This window comes from Prionailurus bengalensis, chromosome D2 (genome assembly GCF_016509475.1).
Source record: "Prionailurus bengalensis isolate Pbe53 chromosome D2, Fcat_Pben_1.1_paternal_pri, whole genome shotgun sequence".
NCBI lineage: Eukaryota > Metazoa > Chordata > Mammalia > Carnivora > Felidae > Prionailurus > Prionailurus bengalensis.
Window position 1 is genome coordinate 69,535,085 of NC_057351.1, and position 23,402 is coordinate 69,558,486.

Consider the following 23,402-nt stretch of genomic DNA (forward strand, 5'->3'; position numbering starts at 1 on the left):
CGGTTCCCCGTCATTCACATTGGCTTATATTTGGGCCCCTGGAATCCCCAGAGGTGAGGGCCCACCAAGCAAAGCACATGAGGCGCTCGGGTACTCTGTAATTCTCATTTCCATCTTTTTTTTTTTTCTTTTTTTGTTACGGAGCAAACGTAACGTTTCCTCCTGGAGTAACCGAGCAGTGAGCCCCAGTGACAGATGACGGTTTCACAGCCTGAGCTGCGAGTTTGACACTTGCTTCTTAATCCTGTCCTTTGCTTCCTAAATCTCTCTTTTACTTTTCCCCAGGTATTTTTGTACAGGTAAGTACCTCACTGACACATGTTTCCTTGGAGTCTTTTACTTTAACGGGAAACACTGCAAAAAAAATGAGGCTTGTCTCACATTTTAAATTAAAAAGAGAAGCTCGCGTAGGGCCCTTGATCGCTTAAAGATTACTACATGGTACCCTGAGCCTGGAAAGCCATTTGATTCGCCTTAGCATTTCTCTGAGTGCCGCGTGACAGTCACCGCGGAGTCGTTCATTTCCTCGTGCGTCGTTTGTAGACCCAAAAAGCTCGTGTGCGCGCACATGCACGTGCGTACTCACGCGCGTTCACACTCAAGCCCCACACGGGGCTCTCTGCCCCCACCTGCGAAACCGTCGTTTGATTAGCCAACTTGGTCTTGACTGGTCTTGGTCAGAAAGTCCTTCATTTATCTGTGATATTTTTTTTTCCTTTGCTCTTTCCTAGAATCATCCAGAACCGCATCCTGGTCGTCGTCTTGGCCATCATCCTCGTTGTCACCATCCTGATGGCGATCACTTTCTCTGTCAGAAGACGCTGATGGATCTGCTCTTCCCTGATAAACAGCAACAACGGCTTGTTCTGAGTAATTAAGACAAAATGGTCACATGAATCATTCTTTTGCGCCGACAGGCCCTGAACGACCCTCCCTCTTTTCACCACTGTTCGGCTGAAGCGCAGAGTGTAAAAATATTTTCTATTCCTGCTTGTGTGTGGGTCGGTTTCCTTTTCTAGGTTTGTCTTCACCCAGATTTGTTTTTTGTAGGAGAAGGTGAATGTTTATTTGCCTTTCGGTAATTTCATCTACTAACCAAAAGAGCTTTGGTGACTTTCTTCCTTGCCCCGTGGACGTGTCAGGGGTCATGGTTTGGGATAGGGCACGATGAGTCAGTCGTGGGGCATCTGATGGGCTGTGCTGTTTGTCACACATCTCTTGTCTCCAAATTGCCCTTCTGTGATGTCCAAGGATAAAAATGCAGAGAAAAACAGAGGCCACAGCCAGTGACCCACTCCAGCAAACCGGCCCTGTTCCTACCCAGGCATAATGAATATAGTCTACCTGCCTGAGTGCTTTCATTGTAAAGGTGGATATTTAATGTCACTTGTGCAGGAAATTGACTTAGCACTTTCTCTGTTTTTCTATGCATATATATATATATATATGTGTATATATATATATATATATATACACACACACTTTTCTTTTTTTTTTTTACAGCCAAGAATATTTTTGCTGAGTCTGCCCAAGATCCACTTTTCATAACTTTGCTTACTGGCTACATGAAATATTTCCTTACCTTCCCCCAAATCCCACAGTCCCTAGAATTTGCTGGCAAAGTAAGCCTTGGCACGATATTTAATTGTGACCCCCTCTCCCCTGACCTGTGTAAGCATCTCTGTATCCTTTCGGTTTTAATATCTGCACTGCCAAAAGCAGCCCTCATACATGCAAAAGGTCTGACAAGGTTCCCTCCACATCCATTCCAGTATGTAAAGAGAACATGAATATTTCAGGAAGAGCAAGAACATGAGTCCGTCAGTGTGAAATTTCAAATGTGATTATAAATATGGCATAGAGTCCTATAGGATGATTCACTAGAAATAAACTTTATGGAAAATGTTCACTAACCTCCTTCAAAAGAATAGGGGGGTTGCAGCGTGTTACAAAGGACGGCTTGGATTTTCTACAAAAAAATGTTAGCACAGCCTTCCTGAGTTCACTGTGTATTCAAACCTCTGACATGCTTTGTGATTGTTTTTGGTTTCTTTCTGTCCGAGGTAACCGGGAATTGCGTTCAAAATGAGTTCATTTATGATCGGGCTTCAAGTTGCCCAAGCTGAGGTCATTTTCCCCCTAGTCATAAAGCAAAATGTGTTTTTCTTAAGACTTCATTGGCATTTACAAGGTCCGTACTATCTTTTTGAATGTAATTGGAAGCTTTGAATCCTTGAAAAATCAGACCTGTTCTCTTCATAAAAAATGCTAACCACCTGGGCCCAGAGATTGAGATCGCCTGGATGGGGCACTTTATTTTATATTTTGCCCCAACTCCGAGAAGAACCTTTATGGTTTAGAGAGGAAATGCAGAATGGCAAAATCCACCGGAGAGATCGTACTTAGCAAAACAGGCCAGGGCCTGCGTGTGTCCAGATAAATCATTTAGTATTGTGTAAATAAAGCTGCAGCCTTTACTTTGCAGGGATCGTATGGGATTTGGGCAGGGGGAAGTAAGACAGTGAAGGAGTGGGAAGGCAGTGCTAATTTTCCTATCAGCTTAAAGGATCCATCTCAGCAAGGTTCTTTTATTCCGATAACGGATTTTGTACATGCTGAACACATTGAAGAAACCATTAAAAAGCAGGGGAACAAACAAACAACCTCCTTCCCGTTCCAAAACACTAATGGTGGGGAGGTATTACACCGACCTCTCCGGTGGCTTCTTTGGAAACTGTTGATCTCAGCTAAAGCGGGTAACCAGTTATCCAGCTATATACGCCTCACGCCTCTTCCCAAGGCCACCCAGCAAGCCAGGTTGGTCTGATCATCTAAACCCGCTGGCTCCTCAATATTTCCCTAACGCCTTGCGTTCATGTTGAAGTAGATGAAGTGGAGGGCGGGGGCCAGGGGCACTGCTTGCCTCTCAATGGCTTTTCCTTTCCAGTTCTACCTCTTTATCAGCTCTTGCCTGAGATTTTGCCCCGGTTCAACCTTGAGAGTGAGAGAATCTGACCAGATGACCCTTGGCCTACCAGCCCCATCAAACCCACCTTGAGAGCAGCCCCCGAGACCCGGGGAGTGAGCACTCTGTGGGAGGCTGGTCTGAAGTCCCGACAATTCCCGCCTGGCCCTCCGGCTGCTGCAGGAGAAATTCGAGACCGGAGACACGGTTTTCTCCCCACTCCCCTGCTCCACTGGGGAAGGGAGAAAGCCCACAAATTCGAAGCAGGTCCTAGATCTGTGAACGGCTCTGGGAACTTCCTATGTCGACTTTGCGGACCAGTTGTCCAGTTGAGAGCCTGTGCTGAAAAAATGAGGTTCAGTGGGAAGGTGGGGTGGGGGGTGAAGACGAAGAAACACCGAGGAGGAAGAGGAGAAGGAGGCCCTGGCCATATAAAATTCATGCAGACTAAACAGTTTCCCTGACCGAATAAAGTAAAGCGGATGCTACCCTGCTCCGGAATCAAAAGCAATTTAATTAAAGTCTCTTAAGTTGTAAAGAGTTTTAAATGTTCCGTGTTGAAGGCGAATGCCTGCATATGCGATGGGCCTGACGTCAGCCGCCAGGCCTGGGCTGGGAGGCCATTTGCTATTCTGTTTAAGGCAGGCTGGATTGTCTTATTTTGGAACCAGCTTGGTGGGGGGTTTGCTTTGCTACTGCTTCTGAGCCCTGAGCTTCAAAGGCTGAAATTAATGGTGAACAAAATTGTGCAGCTCTGACCGTCCCATGCGGGGCAAGCCCATTGAGGGTTATCATTAAGTAAAGAAATAAAGAGGGGGAAAAAAGCCTGCCTGTTCCAAAAACCTCATCAGATAATGACCTCAGTGATTGGATTTTCATTACCAAACAGCATCCAGAGATTATCTACCCCATAGAAGAAGGGGGGGGGGGGGGGGTTGGAAAGAAAGAAAGCAACTGTCTTTCTCTCCTTCTCTTTCTCCTTTTTTTTTTTTTTTTGCACATCTTTTCTTTAAAACTGTCAGATCATTTCAGTATTTCAAATCCGAGGAAAACAGCCTGCCTGCTGCTGTATTTGAAGTTCTAATGGTGTCAAAAAGTCACGACTGACTGACAGCCGTCAGTCCCAGAGGGGCTCATTAAATCATAAAAACTTGACAAGGAAATAATTGCGCATCGCCAGCAACTTGGCGCCTGTTTAGACGTTTTTATTTTCTTTCATTATTAGTCCCCACCATTACGTTCATTAACAAATTGCATTAAACAACTGTTAAGGGCTAATGATTTGTTTATCGCTTTTTATTATTATTATTATTTAAACATTAGCTGTGTCATGTGGTACCCTAGCAGCCTCTTGCCATCGTCTGACTGAATATTTTTCCACTCCGAGCTCTGGGTACTGTTGGAATATGAAATAGATTATTCATTACTCTCCTCTTTGCCACTGATTTGATTTCATGTAGCGTCTTCCACAGAGAAAGATGAAAACTTGTCAAAAATAGGTTATATCTTATTCGAAGGGGCAACAATAGCAGCAGGTACAGGCACACTTTAATATTTAATTAAGGTTGATGTTAACCCCTTTAAATGACTTTAGCTGTAAGTTCTATTCAAATGCAGAAGAGAAAAATAATTGTTCTTAATTTGCAACCTGTTCAGCAAGCATTCTTCCTGGAGTTAGCTGGAAATTTAGAGCCGAATTTTTAAATAATGAAATTTCCCGTCATAAATATTTATAGCCGTTTGTCTACGTAGTTGAGAATTAACTACAAGCAATGATTTCCTCGTCTCTCTGGTTTGAACTGCTAGCCTAGCAGGGCACCTGGCGCTTGGGAGAAATGGCTTTCCTGGGAGAAATGCACATCCAGAGCCAAGGACTGTTGGTTGGTTGTGGCTGGGGCTGGTTTCAGAGGAACCTCTGTGAGTCCCTTGTTTCTGGTCCACTCGTCTCCTCCGCTAGCTGAGTGTGTGGTTGGAGGACTGTGGTCTGGAGAGTAAGTAGGGCTTTCTTAAAGGAGCACTTGTGTGTCCAGTCGGCTGGTGTGGGGAGGGTGTGATGGGGTGTCCGGGGCGTCTCTGTGTAGTCAATGAGCTCATTGCTTTCCTAGTAGACAATAGGAGCCATGCTTTGCTGGGATTGACCTTCCGTCTTTTTTCCTTCCTGGGACTTGCCACCGGTGAGATCATCAGCTTTTCCGTGGGCTCTGAGCTGGAGGGGAAAGGTGCCATCTTCATCCCGAGTCTGAAGTCCGTGGCATTCTCCGTGCCGCAACTGCCGGCTGCCTTTGGTCACCCTGTTTGATTCGATAAGTTTCACATACGCAGGGAAGCGCTCTCAGAGGCCTGGTTCATTGGTATGTCGGGGCTGGGGTGTGCTGGTCAATATCAAGGAACAAGGAGTACTTTCCTGCCGGCTTGTTTTCCTCCCACCCACGCATCCTCAGAAAGACAGACTCCTTGGGCAGCTGCTCCATGGATGTGAAGGGGAGAGACGGCACATGTCCCTCGCTCAGCCACCACCTCTCAGCATCACCCACCAAAGGACAGACAATCCAGTAGGAGCCGCGGCATGGGAGGGGCTCATCCAGCAGGCACGAGCCACGTGAGGCCAGCCCTAAGCCTCATAGATCACCGTGGGCATAGAAACAGCAGACACACCAGGGCCTGGGGCGGTCTCGAGCTTCCATTTCAATCTGTTCCAAATTAGCCACATGACAACTCGCCACCTTCAGAACGGACTCCACACCTCAGCAAAAGACACGCTCAAAGTCGTTTTTCCAAAAGGAAGGAAGGCTTTGTGGTAAGCCATCCCCAGTCTGACTCCCAAAGACACTGGTTGCCTGAGATGAGATGCCAGCCCTCAAACTTGACTTCGTCCTCTGCTATAATTCATCACCTTAAACTAAATTCCAGGGAACATTCTTGCTTACATGGCTTTGCCTGTAGCCCATCGCGCTCAAACCAGTGCTGTCTGCCAGGGGCCATCCACATTTTATGACAAGTCGGGTAGCTCTTAGACAACATGTCAGCCTTTTTAAAATGGGGCAGGTGACCGTGTGGAGAGCTCAGAGAAGTTTTTAAAGCCACAAGCAGTGCATCCGAGGAGGGAGACCAAGAGTGGACCGGCACAGGCAGGAGAATATTTGTGCGTGATTGGAACCAAGGCTGGATACAGGGTCCTCAAATAGGTGATGGAACGAGGGTCAGCATCCCCTTCTGTTGTAGAGGTGGGAAGACACAGGGATTGGCGAGAGAGACTGGCCGTGTCCGTTAGGATTCCAGGTCAGCAATAAGATGAATGTTCCAAAGCCAGCTTACCAGAGGCACGTAGGGCAAAAACAAGATGGTGGGGCAGACCCGAAGTGACAGGACAAGGGGATTGGGAATGTGTGAGGAGGTGAGGAACAGATGGTCCATAGGTGAAGGATGGATTCCCAGCACCAGGGGAGAGGCAATGGTGAGGGGGGGCTCATCCCGGGGGGGGGGCAGTCAAGAGGGAGGGGCACGGGCATCAAGGCCCCGCTTTGTGCCACCCTGGGCCCATTATCGGCCTCCTTCAGGAGGAGCCAAAGGAGGGGAAAGGCAAGGTGCCTATCTCCCAGGACCCCGGCCCAAATCACACACAACCCCTGTTGTCATGCCTCAAGGAGCTCCCAGCGTGCTGTGGGAAAAGCACTTCCTCATCCTGAATCACCTCATTACTCGTGCTACATAAATAACGAAGGCATCACAGAGAGAGGGGGAAATGCCAAGCAGCAGAGCTCTAGACTGTGATTCTGTGAACTCGTGCACCCCCTCCTTCCCTTCATCCAAACAAGGCCCTTTGGCGTGAATAATAGCTCAGCGGCCCCGAAGCCCATATTGATCTGTTGCACACACAGCTCCTCTGAGAGCTGCCTGGACTTTTCCTGGGGGCAGGACAGCACCGTTCAGTGCAGCGCCCTCCCTCCCCCACCTCCTCGGCCTCCCCAGGTGTGTTCAGGAGGGGACAGTACGGGGCGGGGGTGGGGGGGGGGGGAACAGGGGTGGCCAAGGCCCTTCTCCAGCCCAGTGCTGCTTTGTTGCCTCAACTTTTTTGTTTTTGACTTATTTTGCCAAGAAAAGTACCTGAGTTGGAGAGAAATGGTTTTGTTTTTTTTTACATGATGAGGCCCCACAGAGTGGAGAATGAAATACATCCTCGGGCTCCAGCTTCTCTCCAGAAGGTTCTGCCAAAGACCCAGGCCACAGAGGCACCCTCAGCTGACACTTACGGAGGCCTACTGCATGCCGGGCACTGGGCTAAGCGCTTTGGATGCCAGACTGCCCGTTCCTGTTAATTTTCTGTCTTAACACCATCAGAAGAGAGGAGCCGAGGATGTGGCTAGAATCCGTCATGTCTTTGGGGGATGGGGTTGTTGTTAAATTCAGTAGAGAAGCATCAGCCATTGGATGCTAAATGCGCAGGGCCTGAAGCCCGCCAGCCCCACACCCTGAGGCTGCAGACACACTGTCCCCCTCCTTGTTCGCTTCTCTTTTGGACACAGCAAGTGACCCAGGCCTTGGCCCTCCAAGCCATGTACAGTTGTACCATGAGCCAGGTCTCTGCACAGGGACACCCTGTGGGCTGGTGGATACCTGAAATCGCACCCTTAAAAGCCCATGCCTTTGGTGTCTGACCTCGAACCCTGGAAAAAATGCAGATTCCTTTTCCTCCGGTCAGCTGCGGCCCCATCAACCACTGAGCCCTCTGGGTGAATTGTCTGACCCTCTCCTGAGAGCAGATTTCGGATCCAGGGGAGGAAAGACCCACCATGGGAGGGAGCAGTTAGTGATCTTTGGGAGAAAGGGTAGAAGGGAAGGAGACCTTGGCCTGCCTGGTGGTTTCTCTTGGGATCAGCTGCCCTTTGGGGTAATGAATGGGTTGCCGGGGGCACAGCCTAACCCTAGAGGCCCACACACATCCTGGCCAGGGCTCAGGACCACTCAGGTCAGAGACACATGGGCTCTGCAAAGGCCAGATAACTGGTTGAGGGTCCCCTGGCACATCCCACAGCAATGCCTTTGTGAGGAGGAGGAAGAGGAGGAGGAGAGAACGCAGGAAGGAGGTCGGGGGTGTGGTGGAGGGACAGTTAGAACAGTAGGCAGGGGGTTCCAGCCAATTGCTTTCCTTGCGGAGCTGCTCCAGCCTGCTCCCCCACCCCCACCGGCCCTGCTGACATAAGAAGAGGCCAAGGCTTCACAATGTACAATCTGGCATTTGGGGAAGAGCCCCGGGCAGCCCCTCCCCACACTGCCGCATCCAGGGGTCTCCGCATAGCAGAGACACGGTGACCCTCAGAGCCTCTCTCTGCTTGATTTCCATCTTTTCTTCATCCATGCCCACCACCACCCCACCCCCCACAAGAAACTACAGAGCGAAGAGACAGCTAGGGGCTTCAGTGGGCTCACTGCTGTCCCCGACAGGGTTTCTGAACAACCGAACCTCTCCCTGTTTGAAGTGTGAGAGGTGTAATCAGATTTATTCATCTAGGCAAAAGATATTTATTGACTATGTACTTACTGTTCCAGGGCCCAAAGACACATGGTGGAGAAGCTAGGTAAGAACACAGAGCTTGTGTCGTCCCACGGCCCCGGGGGCCATGGGTAGGAAAGTAGCTTTCATTCCCAGAGCCCCGACTTGCTATCTAATCTCAGGCAGGTCACTGTCAGGGTCTGAAAGGCACATCGCGCTGTCCATGCCTCTGCCACCTGCCACTGGTGCTCCTGAGGTTAAAGCCCCGTCTCCCCGAATTCTTGCAAAGCACTCTAGTGCTGTGTGTCCGTGCCTTCTTGCAATTTCCAGGACTACGTGTGCAAAATGGCCCCGCTGGAGTAGAGTAGGGTTGACATTTGCCTGCAAGTGGTTGAGTCCCCATCAGCACTGGCTTCATATCCAGGACCAGCCCCCGAGAGGCAGGGAACAGGAATGGGGACCCTTTAGATTGGGACTGACTTAGAGGGGTTTTTTTCCTTTTTCTTTTTTCTTTCTTTCTTTTTTCTGCTTATTAAATGATAAAGGTTTGACTTGGCAGGCAATCAGAAACCCAAAATATCATAAAAGGGAAAAAAGTTGCCGAGTGGCTAAGAGGTGCACCACGGGAGTGTCACTGGGCTCAGCGGCGAGGTGAATTGCTGAGCGATGGAGCAGGAGACATTTTTCAAAGGCTTCTCTCTCCTTCTTTTCCTCTCTCTGTCCCCCATGCAGAAAGGGGAAAATAGAAGCAGAATCCAGATTTGGGCACGAGGCTGATTGGTCACCCTCCCCCAGACAGTGGAGAAACTTTGATCTGGGGACAGCACGAGCCTGGGCATCCCGGCAGAGGCTGCCACGGGTCCCAGCCTCCGGACAGGCCTCCCTGAGCTCCCGTGAGGGGACGTAACCCACATGGTGAAGGACAGCCAGAGAGAGGTTGGAAATGAGCAAATGTGGGACCGGCATCCCTTGAGCTCCGTGCTGGCCACCTCGACGACAGTTTGGATAGCAAAAGCCAACCAAGAGCCAGGTGGATGGGCTCAAATTCATGGAACCCTCTAGCTTCGCAGGCTTGAGGGGCCATTTGGGCCAACCTTCTTGTTCAGGTGGGGAAATGGTGCTCAGAGAGGGAGTGAGACTTTGCTCAAGACCACCCAGCAGATGGGTGGTGGGGCCAGGAGTGGAGTCCAGATCTTCAGCCTCTAGTCGAGCCTCCTCTGCACAAGGAGACGTAACTCAAACAGCACCACATTCTGGAAGCCGTGGCCCAACCACAGCACCGCTGGTCTCTTTGGTAGTGTTGGCCTTCAGACCACGGGACTAACATTCCTCAGTTACAGTCTTTAAACCAACACATACAGAAAAACTCAGGTCCGTCCCTGGCGGCTATGATCATTTTTTTGCCCTGAATGTCAGATCTTTGCTCTCTTGAGGAACAAACTGGCAGCGGGCACCCTGGTGTCCCCTCAGCTGAGCTCCTAGCATCACCGGGGGAAGTCCTTTCTGTGCTCAGGTCTAGCGTCCCTTGCCACCCCCGTCTCCACCAAAAGAATCGGGTGAGAAACAATTAAGTGAGAATTAGAGTCCCCCTCCCCTGACGGCGAGTCCACAGCGGCCTCTGGCAAACACCTTGGCTGTGGATGCTAAGAACGTGCTGGAAGACGCCCTGATGATGTTCCAGGTTCTAGTGGTTGTGGCAGCAGTGGATTCACCCCTAGGAGCAGCCTAGCAGGGAGCCCCTGCGAGGCTTTGCTCTTTTCCCAAAGTCTGGCATCTTCCAGGCCAGAGGTACTCAGAGCTCTGGGCCCTTCCGTGCCACCAGCCTGGCATGTGGCCTCATGACCACAAATCAGAGCCTGCTTGGGGCTTTGGTGCCTCATCTGGCAAATGGGAAAGTCGTTTGGAAAGTCCCAGGAGGGTAGGCCCCTGCCAACTCCAGTCATCCACGGCAGTGGAAAGGGAATGTTCCTGATAAAGCGAGGGCCAAAGGCATAGGAGTAAGATGGCAGCCGCGGGTGTGTCGAACCTCCTGGAAGAGCAGGAGACTTGGTGCGCCGAGCTTCTGGGTGGTCTCGGATGCAGGGCCGATAGCATGGGCTTGTGACCGGTGCGGACGCACGACTGGCCCCACACTCAGAAGGGCCCCACACTGGGTGCTTAATGATCTACAGTCACTGTCTTGAAATTTGTGATAATTCTGTCTTTGTAATTGTGTTTTGCAAATGAAGTCCAGCGAGCCAATGGACCATGAACTCGGAGCTTGGAGACCGGGCTCACATGCAGTCCTGCCTCCCTGCTTCCGGGGTCTGATTCTCAGCCCCCTGGAGCCCCATTTCCACTTGGCCTTCCCATCCCAACCTCCACCCAGCAACTGCTGCCAGCCTGTCCCCTACCTGGGCTCAGGCATGGGGAGGGTCAAGGGTTGGACATGTGCAGCCCACAGCATCTTGGGGATGGGGCGTGGTGGCCACAGTTCCTGCCTTACTCTGGCAGCATCAGAGCACATTTAGTGAAGGACTCACTGGGAGGAGCCTCTAATCTGCCCCAATACAGGGACCTAGTGCATCCTGGCACAAAGCTCGCACCGCCCCCGGGGGTGCCCATCTGCTGGGGGTTGGGGCAGGGATCCTGCAGAAGAGGGAGATGCCTGGCTCGACCCCCTGTTCCAGGCCTGGGGCACAACATGTCAGTCCAGCTGCTGGGAAAGAAGGGCGCCTGACCACCAGGCTGGAGGACAAGTGCTTGGCCAGGTCACAAAGCAGGGCCCAGCACCCATGGGGCTCTCTACTCCCCCTGAGAGAACCCCCAAGCCTCGGGGAGCCCTTTCTCCCTTCTTCCAACTTTCCTGAGTCCAGCGTGTCTCCTCCGGCCAGTTTGAGGCACCCTCTTGAAACAAGTCACAAAACGTGTTGTGTAACTGGTGATTCCACACACGTATTAATGTTCTGCTCTTTACCTTTAAAACTGGCTTTACACAATATAAAAATGAAAAGTAAAATTCATGTTAGTGTTTTAAAAAGTTGACTTTACTTAGAAGGACGTTAACTAGAAAATTTGAAACACCATGCCTAGTCAAGAGTGAGAGACCAGGGAAAAAAAGAAAAGGCATTTTTTTCCTGCTTTCTGAGTACAGGGCTCCCTATTTTCATTTTGCTTTGGATCTTACCAATTACGGAGCCCGTCCTGCCTAGATGAGTCACTTTCCCTCTGGGGCACCCACTTCCCTATCAGGAAACCAGACCATTAACCTTGTGCTTCCCCCTCCCTTGCCCACGGGCACATTATGAAGGCATACTCGGAAAAAAACTCATGAACAAGATTTAGAAACCAGTGTGGTGCCAACCCTTGGCCTTGGAACGTGGCCCTTCTTTCTTAAAAGGGGGTTCAGCCCCCCTCACGGAGCTTTCACCATTGACAAGTCAGTCTCTTCCCCAGGTATGTCCCTAGGTATTATGTCCTAGATCCAAACCCCCAGTCTAAAAGCTACCCCTCTCCCCTGGCGTACATATGGACTGGCCTCCATATTTGGAACCCAAGCATTTTGTCAAATGGAAAGATGTCAGCCAGCCCAAGGGCTGAGGCCTGACAGTGTGCAAAGACTGGCCACTGGTCTCTATACGCATCCCTTTTATTTAACGGTGAGGCCGGGATTTCAGAGCTCAGTACAAAGGTACCAGCACTGGGGAAGGCAGGCGCCAACCAGGTTTGGCTTGAGGGATCATCTTGAGAATGGTAAAACTCTTGGTTCCACTTAGACTTCCAGGGGGAAGATAGCTGCATTTCAGAATCATTCCCCCGGCTACTCTCATGGAAGTTTCAAGGGCAACTATCCACCTGCCTTGCCTGATGTTTTGAGGACTCAACTGTCCAAGGGATCTATGTAGCAGCCTGTCATCCTGTAAAAGTACCGTTACTTTAAAATAACATTTGTGGGGGCACCTGGGTGACTCAGTCAGTTAAGCATCTGCCTTCATCTCGAGGTTCGTGGGTTCGAGCCCTGTATGGGTCTCTGTGCTGTCAGCGCGGAGCCCGCTTGGGATCCTCTGCCCCTCCCGCCCCTCCCCCACTCTCTCTCTTTCTCTCTCTCAAAAATAAACATTTTTTTTTAAAAAAGATAACTTTGGTGGGATGACCGCATGAGTGAATGAACGAATGCGCCCGTTTAGATCAAGTTGCCTCAAACGGAGCCCAGATGTTAAACTGCTTAACAGTGTGCCATTTCAGGAGAGGAAAACTTGGACGGGCCGCTTGACTTCTTCTCCTGCCTTTCCCGATAGTGGAAGATCTCGCCCTCGTTTTAACGTTTTTGTGGTGTTTTTTTTTTTTTTTTCCTTCAACTTCATCTTATTTCACTTCATTTCCTTTTGAGTGACGCCTTCTGGTTCCAGCTCCACCTCCTCCAGATAATCCGTTAGGCCTGAGAGCCGCTCCAGAGTGGGATTAGAACTCGTGTAGAACATAGTCACTTTAACCTGAAATCTGCTAATTAATGGCTCTCCTCTGCGTAACGGAACGATGGCAATTGCAATTTCATGGTTCCCGATGATGGTGCGATTACATTATCTGGATCACTCGGACGGTGGGTGTCAGGAGCGATGCAGGAGCGATGCTCAGAGCGTGTCTCGGGGATGGGGAGAAATCGCGCCTACAGCCAAGGGGCCGTCTGTTAATTTTCATTGATCCGTCCTGTTCCTTCATCTCATTCAGGCGCTCATTTCAAGGTCGAGTTTCCCCCAGCTCCACAATGCCTCCTTCCCCTCACTTTTTCCCCCTCATATTCATAGGGTTATATTTTCTTTAAAAAAAAAAAAACAACTATTTATTTGGTGTATTCCACGGGGTAATTTATTTTCAGCATTTATTTTCATTACATTTCTTGGAAATGCGGTTCTACATATCGTTAGTACAAGTAATATATGTTGATTGTTGTCTCCCAAACTGACTTGTATTATTTGATGAGTTAAATAAAATGCCTCAATCCAACGTCTGCTATTCCCACCCTTTGCATTTCAATTACTTATCTTCCATTCCCTTTCTAAATAAAGGGGAGTTATAAATCTTCAGTGCTTTGCTACAATTTCTCTACGGTGAATATAGATGCTGTCAGTTTTTTGTTTTAATGGTAGAACTTGAAAGGATCATGTTCAAGGTTGCTTTTGAATGCCGGTCCCCCCACTTCTTCTTCTTTAATTGTCTCAGAGATGGCTTTGCAGAGTGACCACAAACCTGGACATGAGCTCTGGTTCTCTCGTTGGTGGGTTGGAATACTCTACCCATGTCTTCACTGGGCTTCTCTTTCCTCGACTGTAAAGTAGGGAAAATACCACCCCCCCAGAGGACTGATAGGAAGATACCACCAGGGATGTGATAAACAGTCACCATCCCCTCGTCTTGGTTAAACGAGCTGCTCTTTAACATCGTGGTGGACACATATTGAGGATGGGGAGCTTGGGGTGTTTTTATTTTGTTTTCCTTAAAGATTGTTCATGATATGGCCTTAAAATGCCTCAGGAATGCCTTCTATTAATAATAATCAAAGGAAGATCTTCACGTTCTTCATTAACATTTTTTTTTTCATTTAAAAAAATGTTTTCAAATTATTTGTTAACACTGAATGTCAGACATGGAACCAGGGATCGGAAAACAGCTTTGAACCCCAAACCAGAGTCTGCCTTGCCCAGAGCTCACAGGCTGGTGGGAGAGACCCAGCAGTTACCCGGCAACCACCTGCCTGAGGAACTGAGTCACCGAAAGCCACCTGGAGAGGAAAGGCAGTCTCCGTTGGTTGGGCTGATCGGAGCCTATTGAATGCCAAGGTACGCCATCCTGAAGGAAGCTAAAAGACACGTTTGAAACGATAAAAAAGAAAATAAAAATAAAAAACGTATTGAGAATGAACTAACGAATGAATAGGAGGCGACTTCTGTCACTCCGGGTGACCTGCCCCATCAGATTTTCACCACCAGGAAGTTCCCTATTAAATGATCACTTGTTCCCCACCTGAGGGCAGAGATACTGTGGACTGTGGAGCGGGAAGGGGCGTGGTGTCCACCCTCGCGCTGGACAAGAGGTAGGGGCACTGAGCCACCGGCCACACCTACTCCTGGCACGGCAGATGCTCCTCGACACTTACGGGTGAGCCACCTGCCGTGGGACCCCCGCTTTGCTTCAGGAGTCGCCTTTTACCCATCTCATCTGGTCACCAAAACACTCCCCCCTCTTCCGAGGCAGCTGACCGGCTTCACAAGGCTCGCCTCGTTTGGATGCACACAGCACAATGAATTTGTACCCGCCGAGCCTCCAGCGCCGATATTTCAAAACCTACAGTACACTAAACGTGAAACTTTTGTTCAAATTTCAAGGATTTTGATAGCCCAAGTGAATAGACACTGCCTATTGATTTTTCCCTTACAATGACTCTTGGATAACCTATTTTCTCATTTATTTTTAAAGACAGCTCAGGAGATTTCATAGCAATGCTGCCCAACCTCCTAATATCAAAATCCCTCCTTGACCCTGAAAATTGTAATTCTGCTATAGATCACAGCTGCTGAATATTACCTTTTACTAAGCTGGTTAAATAAAATATGTCCAAATCACTAGATCCCACAAGCCGTGGCCTGCAAGTGTAATGATCCGGGGGCCGAGGTTTCTACGGCTGCACGCCCGCCAGCCCAGCGCTCTCGCCGGCCGGCTGACACCAAAGTGTGGGAAGCCAGAATATCGGCTCAGGTTTAAAACTGAAGGGGGAGGAGAGGGAAAGGATAGCTCTTCTGGTCTTCAATGATTTTCTTGTAAAACTTTTACAAGGGAGAGTTGGGCTGTTTGATGTGTTCTAGACAATCAAGTGCCCTCTGAGTCTGTGACAGAATGGCCGGGGTTTTCTCCCGAGTAGAGGAGGGGGTGTATTTGATGTAGGGCAGGTTCAAAACCTCCAAAGCCTTCCACGCTGGCGGGTCAGATTACACTCACAAGGTGGGGAAATGCAACACAGGCAACATGAAAAGGACCAGGGACCCGGGAAGTCTCACTTTGCTACCAGCTGGCCGGGGGCCCTCGCTCTGGCTGGAGAGGCGTGCCCCGTGGGATTTAGACCGAGGGGGCTTGGACCCTGCCTGCGCCCCGTCACCTGTGTGTAGTCCGGCTCTCACCTCAGCTTCATCCACTTGAGCCAAAAGGCCCCCACGGATCTCCCAGCCTGCCGAGCGGCCCAGAGCCGCCTTCCTCCCGGACTGGCTTTTTCTCTTTCTCGGAAGAGTGAAGGACAGCACTGACCCCGGTTGGTTCCAAAGGAGTTTTACATATTTCAAAGCCAACACTTAGATCAAAAGTCATAACCTCTGGCTTTCGGATCGTCCTCTTGCCTTACCGGGTAGCCCCCAAGTCCGATGTGGTAATGTTTCCCGGAGAATCTCACTCATTACAGGTGAGTAGAGTCTGAAATAGCACTGACACAGCAGAAATGTGGCGTCTCCCGGCAGTGGCCACTGGAACCCATTTGCAATGCAGGAGACAAGAGGGTCTTCCCGAGACCTGTGGAGCTTTGTAGTGGCACTCCCCCTGCCCGCCCCCCCCCCATGACTGTGGGACCCGCTGTCTCCCCTACAGGGCCGGCAGCCAGGCCTTGGCAGGTGATTTGTCCTGCGGAACAGATGCGGGAAACCCGCTGATATCAGCACCAGGTGAGTCAGAGTGAGCAGGAAATGGTCCACGAAAGAGAAATTAAACAGCAGCGCGCGTTCCCCCTTTACCCCCAAATCAGGATCTGTCAGGAGGTCAAAAGAGCTAACACGTGTTACTGTCCCCTTAGCTACCTTATGCCAGGGACGACAAGAGTGTGGCAGGAGGTCACCTCCTTCCTCCCATGCTCCTGGCCAACACTGCTAATTGATCCCAGCTCTTTGTCGGCCTTGGAATCCTCTTCAACCCAGCATTCCTGGCAGCCTCTGCCCATCAGTCAGACTTGATTTGGGGGTACTATCGGTTTACCCTCCAGCCCACTGTGTCCCCACACCCCTCTCCCTCTACCTGGAGGTCCTCCCTTCCCCTCCCCTGGCAGCCTGCTTCTTCTCCTTCAGGGTCCCACTCAAGTCCCTATTTCCTCAAGGAGGAACTCCCTACTGGTCACGTGCTCAAGTCCCATGACGTGATCCTCTCCCAAGGGAGGAGAGTCCCTAGAAAGATGCCGTGACCCCAAGGTACCGTTGTTCCAAAGGGATCGGCTCCATCTGCTACCGCTCCAGGGGGCTTTGGAGCCACTGTTGGGAACCCCAGACTGTGAGCCAATGGGAGGTGAGGGAGACGGTCAGCATGGTGGCCGAGGCTCAGGTGCAGGAGCCGGGCTGCTGCCACACCCACCAGCTATGTGAGCCCAAGCATGTACGTCAACCTCCCCACACCCCAGCCCCCTTTCCCGCGCGTGAGGCCTGATGAGGTTACCCGTGGGCAGGGTGGTGGTGTGGATCGAATGAGAGCCCATATAACATGCTTGGCTCTGAACCCGGGCGGCAGTGAGTGCCCAATAAATGGAGACAGTTGTCCCCGTTCTCAGGAGGCAACCAACCAACCGAGGGCTGGCTCCGCCCCCCAGGCCTCTGGTCTTTCCTTGAGCCTGTTACCCACGGGGGCCTGTTCTGTCGGCTCAAACTGACTGCCTGCTCGGTGCCAGCCACTGCCCCCCGAGTGCAAAGAGGAATGAGCGATTCTTGGCCCGAAGGAGGAATTTAGAGCATGAGGAGCAATAATGAGATGAGGTCAGACGACGAGGTCCAAGTTGTGACTGTCCAGAGTAGACCTCGAGACACCACCTCCAGCCCCCGACCAACTTGTAATTGGCTGCACGCCGGGAACCCTGCCTGTGGTAAAGTCTGTGCCTGGTGGGGCCGAGCGCGCCCCTACCCAGTGGGCAATGCCACCTGCCTCCAGGGACAATGCAGGCTTCAGGACAATCAATTTTAGCTCTTGTTACCACCCCTCCATTCTCCCCCATTGCTCTCTCTTGATCTTCCCCTCTCTGCTGACAACAAGATATGGTTGGCATTTAGTTGGGGATTTGAAACCAGGAGAGCTTCTCCCTCCCTTCGAGCTGGAAGCTCGCTCCCTGGCTCTCTGGGGCCTCTCGAAGCTGGGCGCTTGATGAGTGCCAGGAGACCAGCTCCCAAAACCGGAAGGAGCCTGCATTGTTGGACCAAAATAGCAAACGTGTAACATGAGTCTCCTCAGGGGCCCTCAGAGGGCCAGCAGCTTCCGGTGGGTGCTCAACACGGGCCAGCCCGTGGAAGCAAACTGGAGTGGCCCTCACTGCACTTGAGGGAGCCCTTCTGTGTACATGCTCTGTCCCTTAGCTACATTAGTTCACCCCACTGAAAATGGATCTGAGCTCTCCTTAGCCAAAAAAAAAAAAAAAAAAAAAAAAAAATTTCTATGTCTGGGTCAGATAAACCAAACTTCTACCCTTGACCCATGTACTTCCCGAATGACTTAGACCTTCCCATCTGGAGTTTGCTTCCCCTGGATGTTCCCGCACAAAAGGAACCCCCAAACCCAAAAGGACCCCCTTCCCATGGAGGGCAGCCACACTCTCAACCTCATGAGGCCAGAATGCAAAGTTCTGGGGTGTCACTTTTCTTCCCAGGTGGCACCCAATTGATTACTTGTCACCTTCCCAAATGTTTTCATCTCTGGCAGAAACAATACACCAAAAGAGGCAGTTCCGAAAGAGGAATAAGAGGCTTGTTCGACTTGAGTCTTGGGTCAGGGTCGGTGGCCTGTCTTGGGGGGGGGGGGGCTATGAGTGGGCATGCTGGGGTTTCTGTGAAAGCCAGCCCTCTCCCCTGAAGTCCCTCTTCATGAAGCTGTCGTGCAAGCCCCTTGGAGGGCCCATATGCTCACAGTAGTAGCAAGTGTCCCATTACTGTAAACGGCCTTTTATTTTTAAACTAATGCTATATTTGGAAAGGAGTAATCCTGGGGAAATGATACGGGGACTAATGGGGAACATATTACCTTTCATGTGTTTTCTTCATGTTTAAGGTTTCTTTGTTATTATCTGAGTAGCAAGGCTCTGCATACACTCTTGGGCAAAAAAAAAATCAAAATAAGCCTTAAAGCAATAATATTTTAATAAGCATCAAATGTCTTCAATGAGATAAAAGTATTATATGGTGTTTTGATATTGGGCTTTAGTTAAAACCTCATTAAAAAAAAGAAAATTTCTCAGATGTATTGGGGTGGAGGGAGCAGTGATGTATTTTTAAATTCAGGTGGAGAAAAAGGGCCGGTTCAGGTCAATTATGCTAATTAAATACCACAAACGACTGAAATTGCCAGCAAATGGATGTTATTATTTGTTGCTTTCCCAGTTTTCCATTGATCAAAAGCAGCATCTAAGACACTTGAGCCTCCAGAAGCTGACACTCCAGCCTGAGTCAGCCTGGATGCCGGGGTGCCAAGCCCAGCCCTGGGGTGGCCGGACTAAGCTTTCGTCCGGCCCGCACCCGCCCCTGTCCTCCCCTTGGGTGAGGCTCCTGACAGCCCAGGCTGCTGGCCCCCTCGCTGAAAGTCAGATGAGCTCGGCCAATGAGTGTTTGCTCCCATTCCCAGCCCCAGCTGGGAAGTGCTTAAGGGGCCCAAGTTATGAAATGAAACCAAGTCTTTGATTTCTTCACCCATGCCCAGGGACCGAGCTAGAATCACGGGCCCTTTAGAACCGAAAGAGGCCTTGCATGGAGATCCTCCGTTGGGTTTTATAAAATGAGGAAACTGAGGTCAAAGAGGGGAAGTGACCTGCCCAAGGCCACACAGCAAGCTAACTGCCGGGCCAAGAATAGAGCAGCAGTTTCCTGACTTTCGGTCCCGTGCCCTCCCGCTCCTCTCTCCATTGTTATAAAACAGAACTTCACTTTTCCTCCCCTCTCTCCTCCCAGCAAACGCCCTCCCTCCCCGGGCCCAGCTTTCCCTTGCAGTTTCACATCAAATCTTGCTTGGGTGACATCAGCACAAATCAGCAAGACTTCAAGTTTGGAATCAGGCCAGGCGGAGCATGACTCGGGTCTGTCTCTTCCCGTGGTTGACCTAAAATGGAGCCAATTTCCGTTGCAAAATGGCTTTGGATAGAAGGGACCTCAAGGGGGTAGTGGGGATCAGTGCTTTCAGGCTGATACGCGGTCTCCACCATCCCGGCTTTCCCCCCTGAGTTAGACTAGCGGCCATACTCCATAGCTGTGGCTACAAGTCATTGCTACCTCCAGATGAATGACAGTCTCTGAAAAGGTTGCTACTGGGAGGAATCAAAGCGATCAAGAATCTGGGGGGAGGGGGTGGAAGATTTTAAACGGGGACAGTTAAGGACGTCACAAACACACTGCTGTCATTGATTTGCTGGCTCACTGAGCTGGGCCCTGAAGACCACAAGCCTGTCGACTCCCTGATTTCCAGGTGTTGGAGAAGGGAGCGCGCCCTCTACTTCTAAATCAGAGCCCCCAGCCATCATGGAGAGGACCCCACCCCAGGCCTCAAATCCTGGGTTCTGTTCCTGGCTCTGTCCCAGCCAGGGCGCCCCGAGCAAGTCGCTTTCCCCTCCGGGTCTCGGTTTGCTGGTCTGCGAAACAGGAGGGCTCGGCCTGCAGAGCTGTGAGCAGAACTGCTCCCCGGGAGCAGCTGCTGGTCTCAGAGACACAGGCTCTGTCATAGCCACGGCCCTAGAGACAGAGGGATAATCCCCAGGCACAGATAATCCTGAAGTCCTATTTGGGGATCTTGCAGGGACGTGTAGAGTTTGGGTTTTGAATAGGGTCAGATCAACCATCTGAATTTGGTTTGTCTCGGGGTCATCAAGAAATGAAAGCGTGTGAGGGTGGCGGTGGAGAAGGCCCCGGGGGAGGGCGGGTGCCGGGGTGCCCAGGCCAGGCCAAGGTCTGAGGCTGAAGTCACGCAGCATTAAGGAACTAAGTCAGTGCTACGCTAAGGCTCAGGCACACAGTGAAGCAACCTGACCATGGACACTGAGTGCCTCTTCCTCTGCCCAGTGCTCTTGGGCTGTTCCCATGGCCACTGGACCAGCCCTGCCCTGGGGAGGACATACCCAAGAGGGCCGGGCAAAACCTCGAAGGCCAGAGCCCCTCCTCACCCCTGCCCGTTCTGCTCCCAGTGAGGCCCACACAGGGGAGCCAGTCCCCAAGGAGACCCTGGGACGGGACTGGGGTCTTCCTCGGGTCAGAGCCCGAGCCCGCCCCAAGCAGCTGTGGGGAGTCCCAGGGACCTGGGAACCGAGCCTCCTGCACAGACAGGCTGAGCAAACACCAGGATGTGGTTCCTGCTGGGAAGCAGATTTGAGTCACAGAAAAATAAAGTGCTTATAAATCGCGTAAGGTTATGGCATACACGTTGTAAAGATTACGATCGGGAATGATCCCACAGCATAGATTTTCTTTCCTCAACTAATCTGTATGTAATGCATCCAATATTTTGTTGAAACCACCTGGAGACGCCCACCTCATAGTCATACACAGCTGGGAGGGGGTGGGAGGGAGGAGGAACTCGGCAACCTTTTGTTACCCCCACCAGGTGACGGCAGGTTGCAGTGAGCTTCAAGGGCAGGAATGAGGGCACAGGAGGAACCCGAGGGCCAGGAGGGGCAGAGGACAAGCAGGCTTCTGACACCCGGCAGCTCACTCTGCTTTCGGCTGTCAGGTAGCAGCATGTTCTCTAAAGGCAGGCAGATCTGGGTTACATCCCGACTCGGTTCCTCACTAGCCGGGGACTTGAGACGGATTCCTTAACCTCCCTGAGCCTCACTCACGGGCTGCAACAGGGGGATGATGGTAAATCCGACTTTGGGAGGCTGGCACCGGTATTTGAGAGGATCCATATGGCCCTCAGTGACTTTGGGCACCTGCTGTTGAAAATACACCACTCTATCCCCGAGTGGCTGCTTGCTGACCCCCCGCCCAGCTCACCCCAAAGTGAGGGGCCACAGGCAGCCTCTGTAGTCACAGCCTGAGTCTGGCCCTGATGTCATCCTTTCCGTCAGTCACAGGTCGGGGCGGGAGCTGAAGCACCGTCTCAGGAATACGAAGAGCAGCCATGGGAGGAAGGAGTCAAAGACTGGCGGATTTGTTCACAAGGTGTTTATTGAGCACCTACTATGGACCGGACACGGAGAACACAACAGAACAGGGTAAGTCAGTTCGCCAGGCGGCGCTTTCCATGTGGTAGAGGAGGTAGATAAGCCGCCAACTGGATGCCCCTGCTGTTTCAGGAAGGGTCCTGACCCGCAGGGCCAGCTGCCGAGGCTGCAGGAGGTGATACCTGTGCCATGTCCCGAGGGATGCCTCGGGCCAGGACAAGGGTGGCAGGCCGGGGGAAAGGCGAGAACAAAGCTCTCTCCCTGACCCACCACTGAGATGCGGGAAGCAGGGTCTCAGGAGGCCTGGGGCGGCACCTTGGAGGCTGGAACAGAGCCCGGGGAAGCCCAGGGAGGAGGCGCTGAGGCCCTGAATGTGGATGGGACTGAATCTGCAGGTGGCGGGCAGGGTCTCATTCTCAGAGGGGGCGAGCGGTATTGGGAGGCTTAAAGCCGGGGAAGGGAAGGATGCCATCGATTTAGGTCTGTGAGGATCACTGGCCGGTGTGCAGGGACGGATTAAACAGGGGACAGACATGGAATTAGGGACCCGGCGGGCCTGGCCTCACATCCCCACCCCCCCGCTGAGGGAGTTCAGGCAGGTTACTTGGCTTCCTTGGACCTCAGTGTCCTCATCAGGAGGATAGGCTGCCGTGGGGATTAAGTGTGCAGATGCTGAAAATGCAAAGGTACAATGGCCCAGCCACATGGAAAAAAGAGGACTTGGAACCACAGTCCAGGGCGCCTCATGTGCAAAGACCAGCCCAGGAGGCCAGGCCGCTGTCTCTAGTGACAATCCAGGAGGCTGGACAGTCACATCTGTGACAGTCAGCCCCAAATAGCCAGGACTCCATTAATAACTGACGGCCTCCCTGGTTGTCATCCCTGCTTCTGACTCAAGCCAACCAGAGAGAGCCACATATGTCCCCCAACCCCTAACCAACCACTCAGGTAACCCACCTGCGGCTTCCCCAGGCCAGTGGTCTCCACCTAGAGCCCTCTCGAAGCTGCCTTTTTCCCACCGTAAAGCTTTCCCACTCCTCTGCCTGCCTGTGAGTCTCTGCCAGGGTGCAAGCAATGGGGACTGACTCCCTTGCTGTCGTAAGCGCAGAATAACTAGCCTCGCTTTTCTCATTTGGGTGGCTCATTTATTTCCACGGTGCAAATGTATGTAAAGCTCCCAGTGCCTTCCTAGCTAGCGCCGAATGGGTAAAGCTCAGGGAGGTTCTGTCCCTCCCCGTCCACCGAGACGCCCGCTGGGCAGCCGCCCCACTGTCTGCCCATCCAAGAGAGTGTCGGAACCCTGAGACGTCAGGCAGTCGAGGTTCCCTAAGACTCAGCTGCTTCTCGGATCGTCTGCCTTGCGGGGAAGGTGAACCTGAGATGATTTTCTGTTTTGTTGTGTAGAGGGTTGGGAAGGGGGCTACGTTTGAAGGAAAGAGCCTGGGACAGTAGGAAGAGACTGGGTTTTGTCTGGGTTCAAATCCCAGGCCCATGCGGGCTGCGTGGCTCAGGCGACAGTTGCCTTCTTTGTTAAGTGGAGAAGATTAAATGAGCTAATTTGGGTTGGATGCTTAGCACAGCGCCTGGCACCTAGGAAGTGTGCTGTAAACAGACACTGGCGGCCAGTAGGGGTGCTGACGACAGGAATATGTGGCCGCCAGACTGAGTTGCCAAAGGTTCCGAAAACCGTTCAGAAGGACGCAGGGAGGCAGGTCCCCCTGAACTGAGTCTGGAGCCTCAGTGGGGCAGTCTTCCCCTCAAGACTCTCCCAGGGGAAGAAGAGACAAGCCGGAAGACTCTGGGACCCACAGCTGGGAGCA

The 23,402-nt window shown here is 51.6% G+C and overlaps 1 protein-coding gene across 4 annotated transcripts in view; it reads left to right on the forward strand.

Moving 5' to 3' along the window:
* The window catches only part of VTI1A (vesicle transport through interaction with t-SNAREs 1A), a 360,010-nt gene extending 346,571 nt beyond the window's left edge, over positions 1 to 13,439 (forward strand). For 2 of the 4 annotated variants that reach the window (XM_043597527.1, XM_043597526.1), the window contains one exon: positions 732 to 13,439. In XM_043597527.1, coding sequence (XP_043453462.1) covers positions 732 to 825 — 94 coding nt within the window. In that variant the 3' untranslated portion in view covers positions 826 to 13,439. The remainder of the gene's footprint in view (positions 1 to 731) is intronic. The other 2 variants (XM_043597529.1, XM_043597528.1) reach the window with 1 other exon arrangement.
* Positions 13,440 to 23,402: the final 9,963 nt, after the last annotated feature.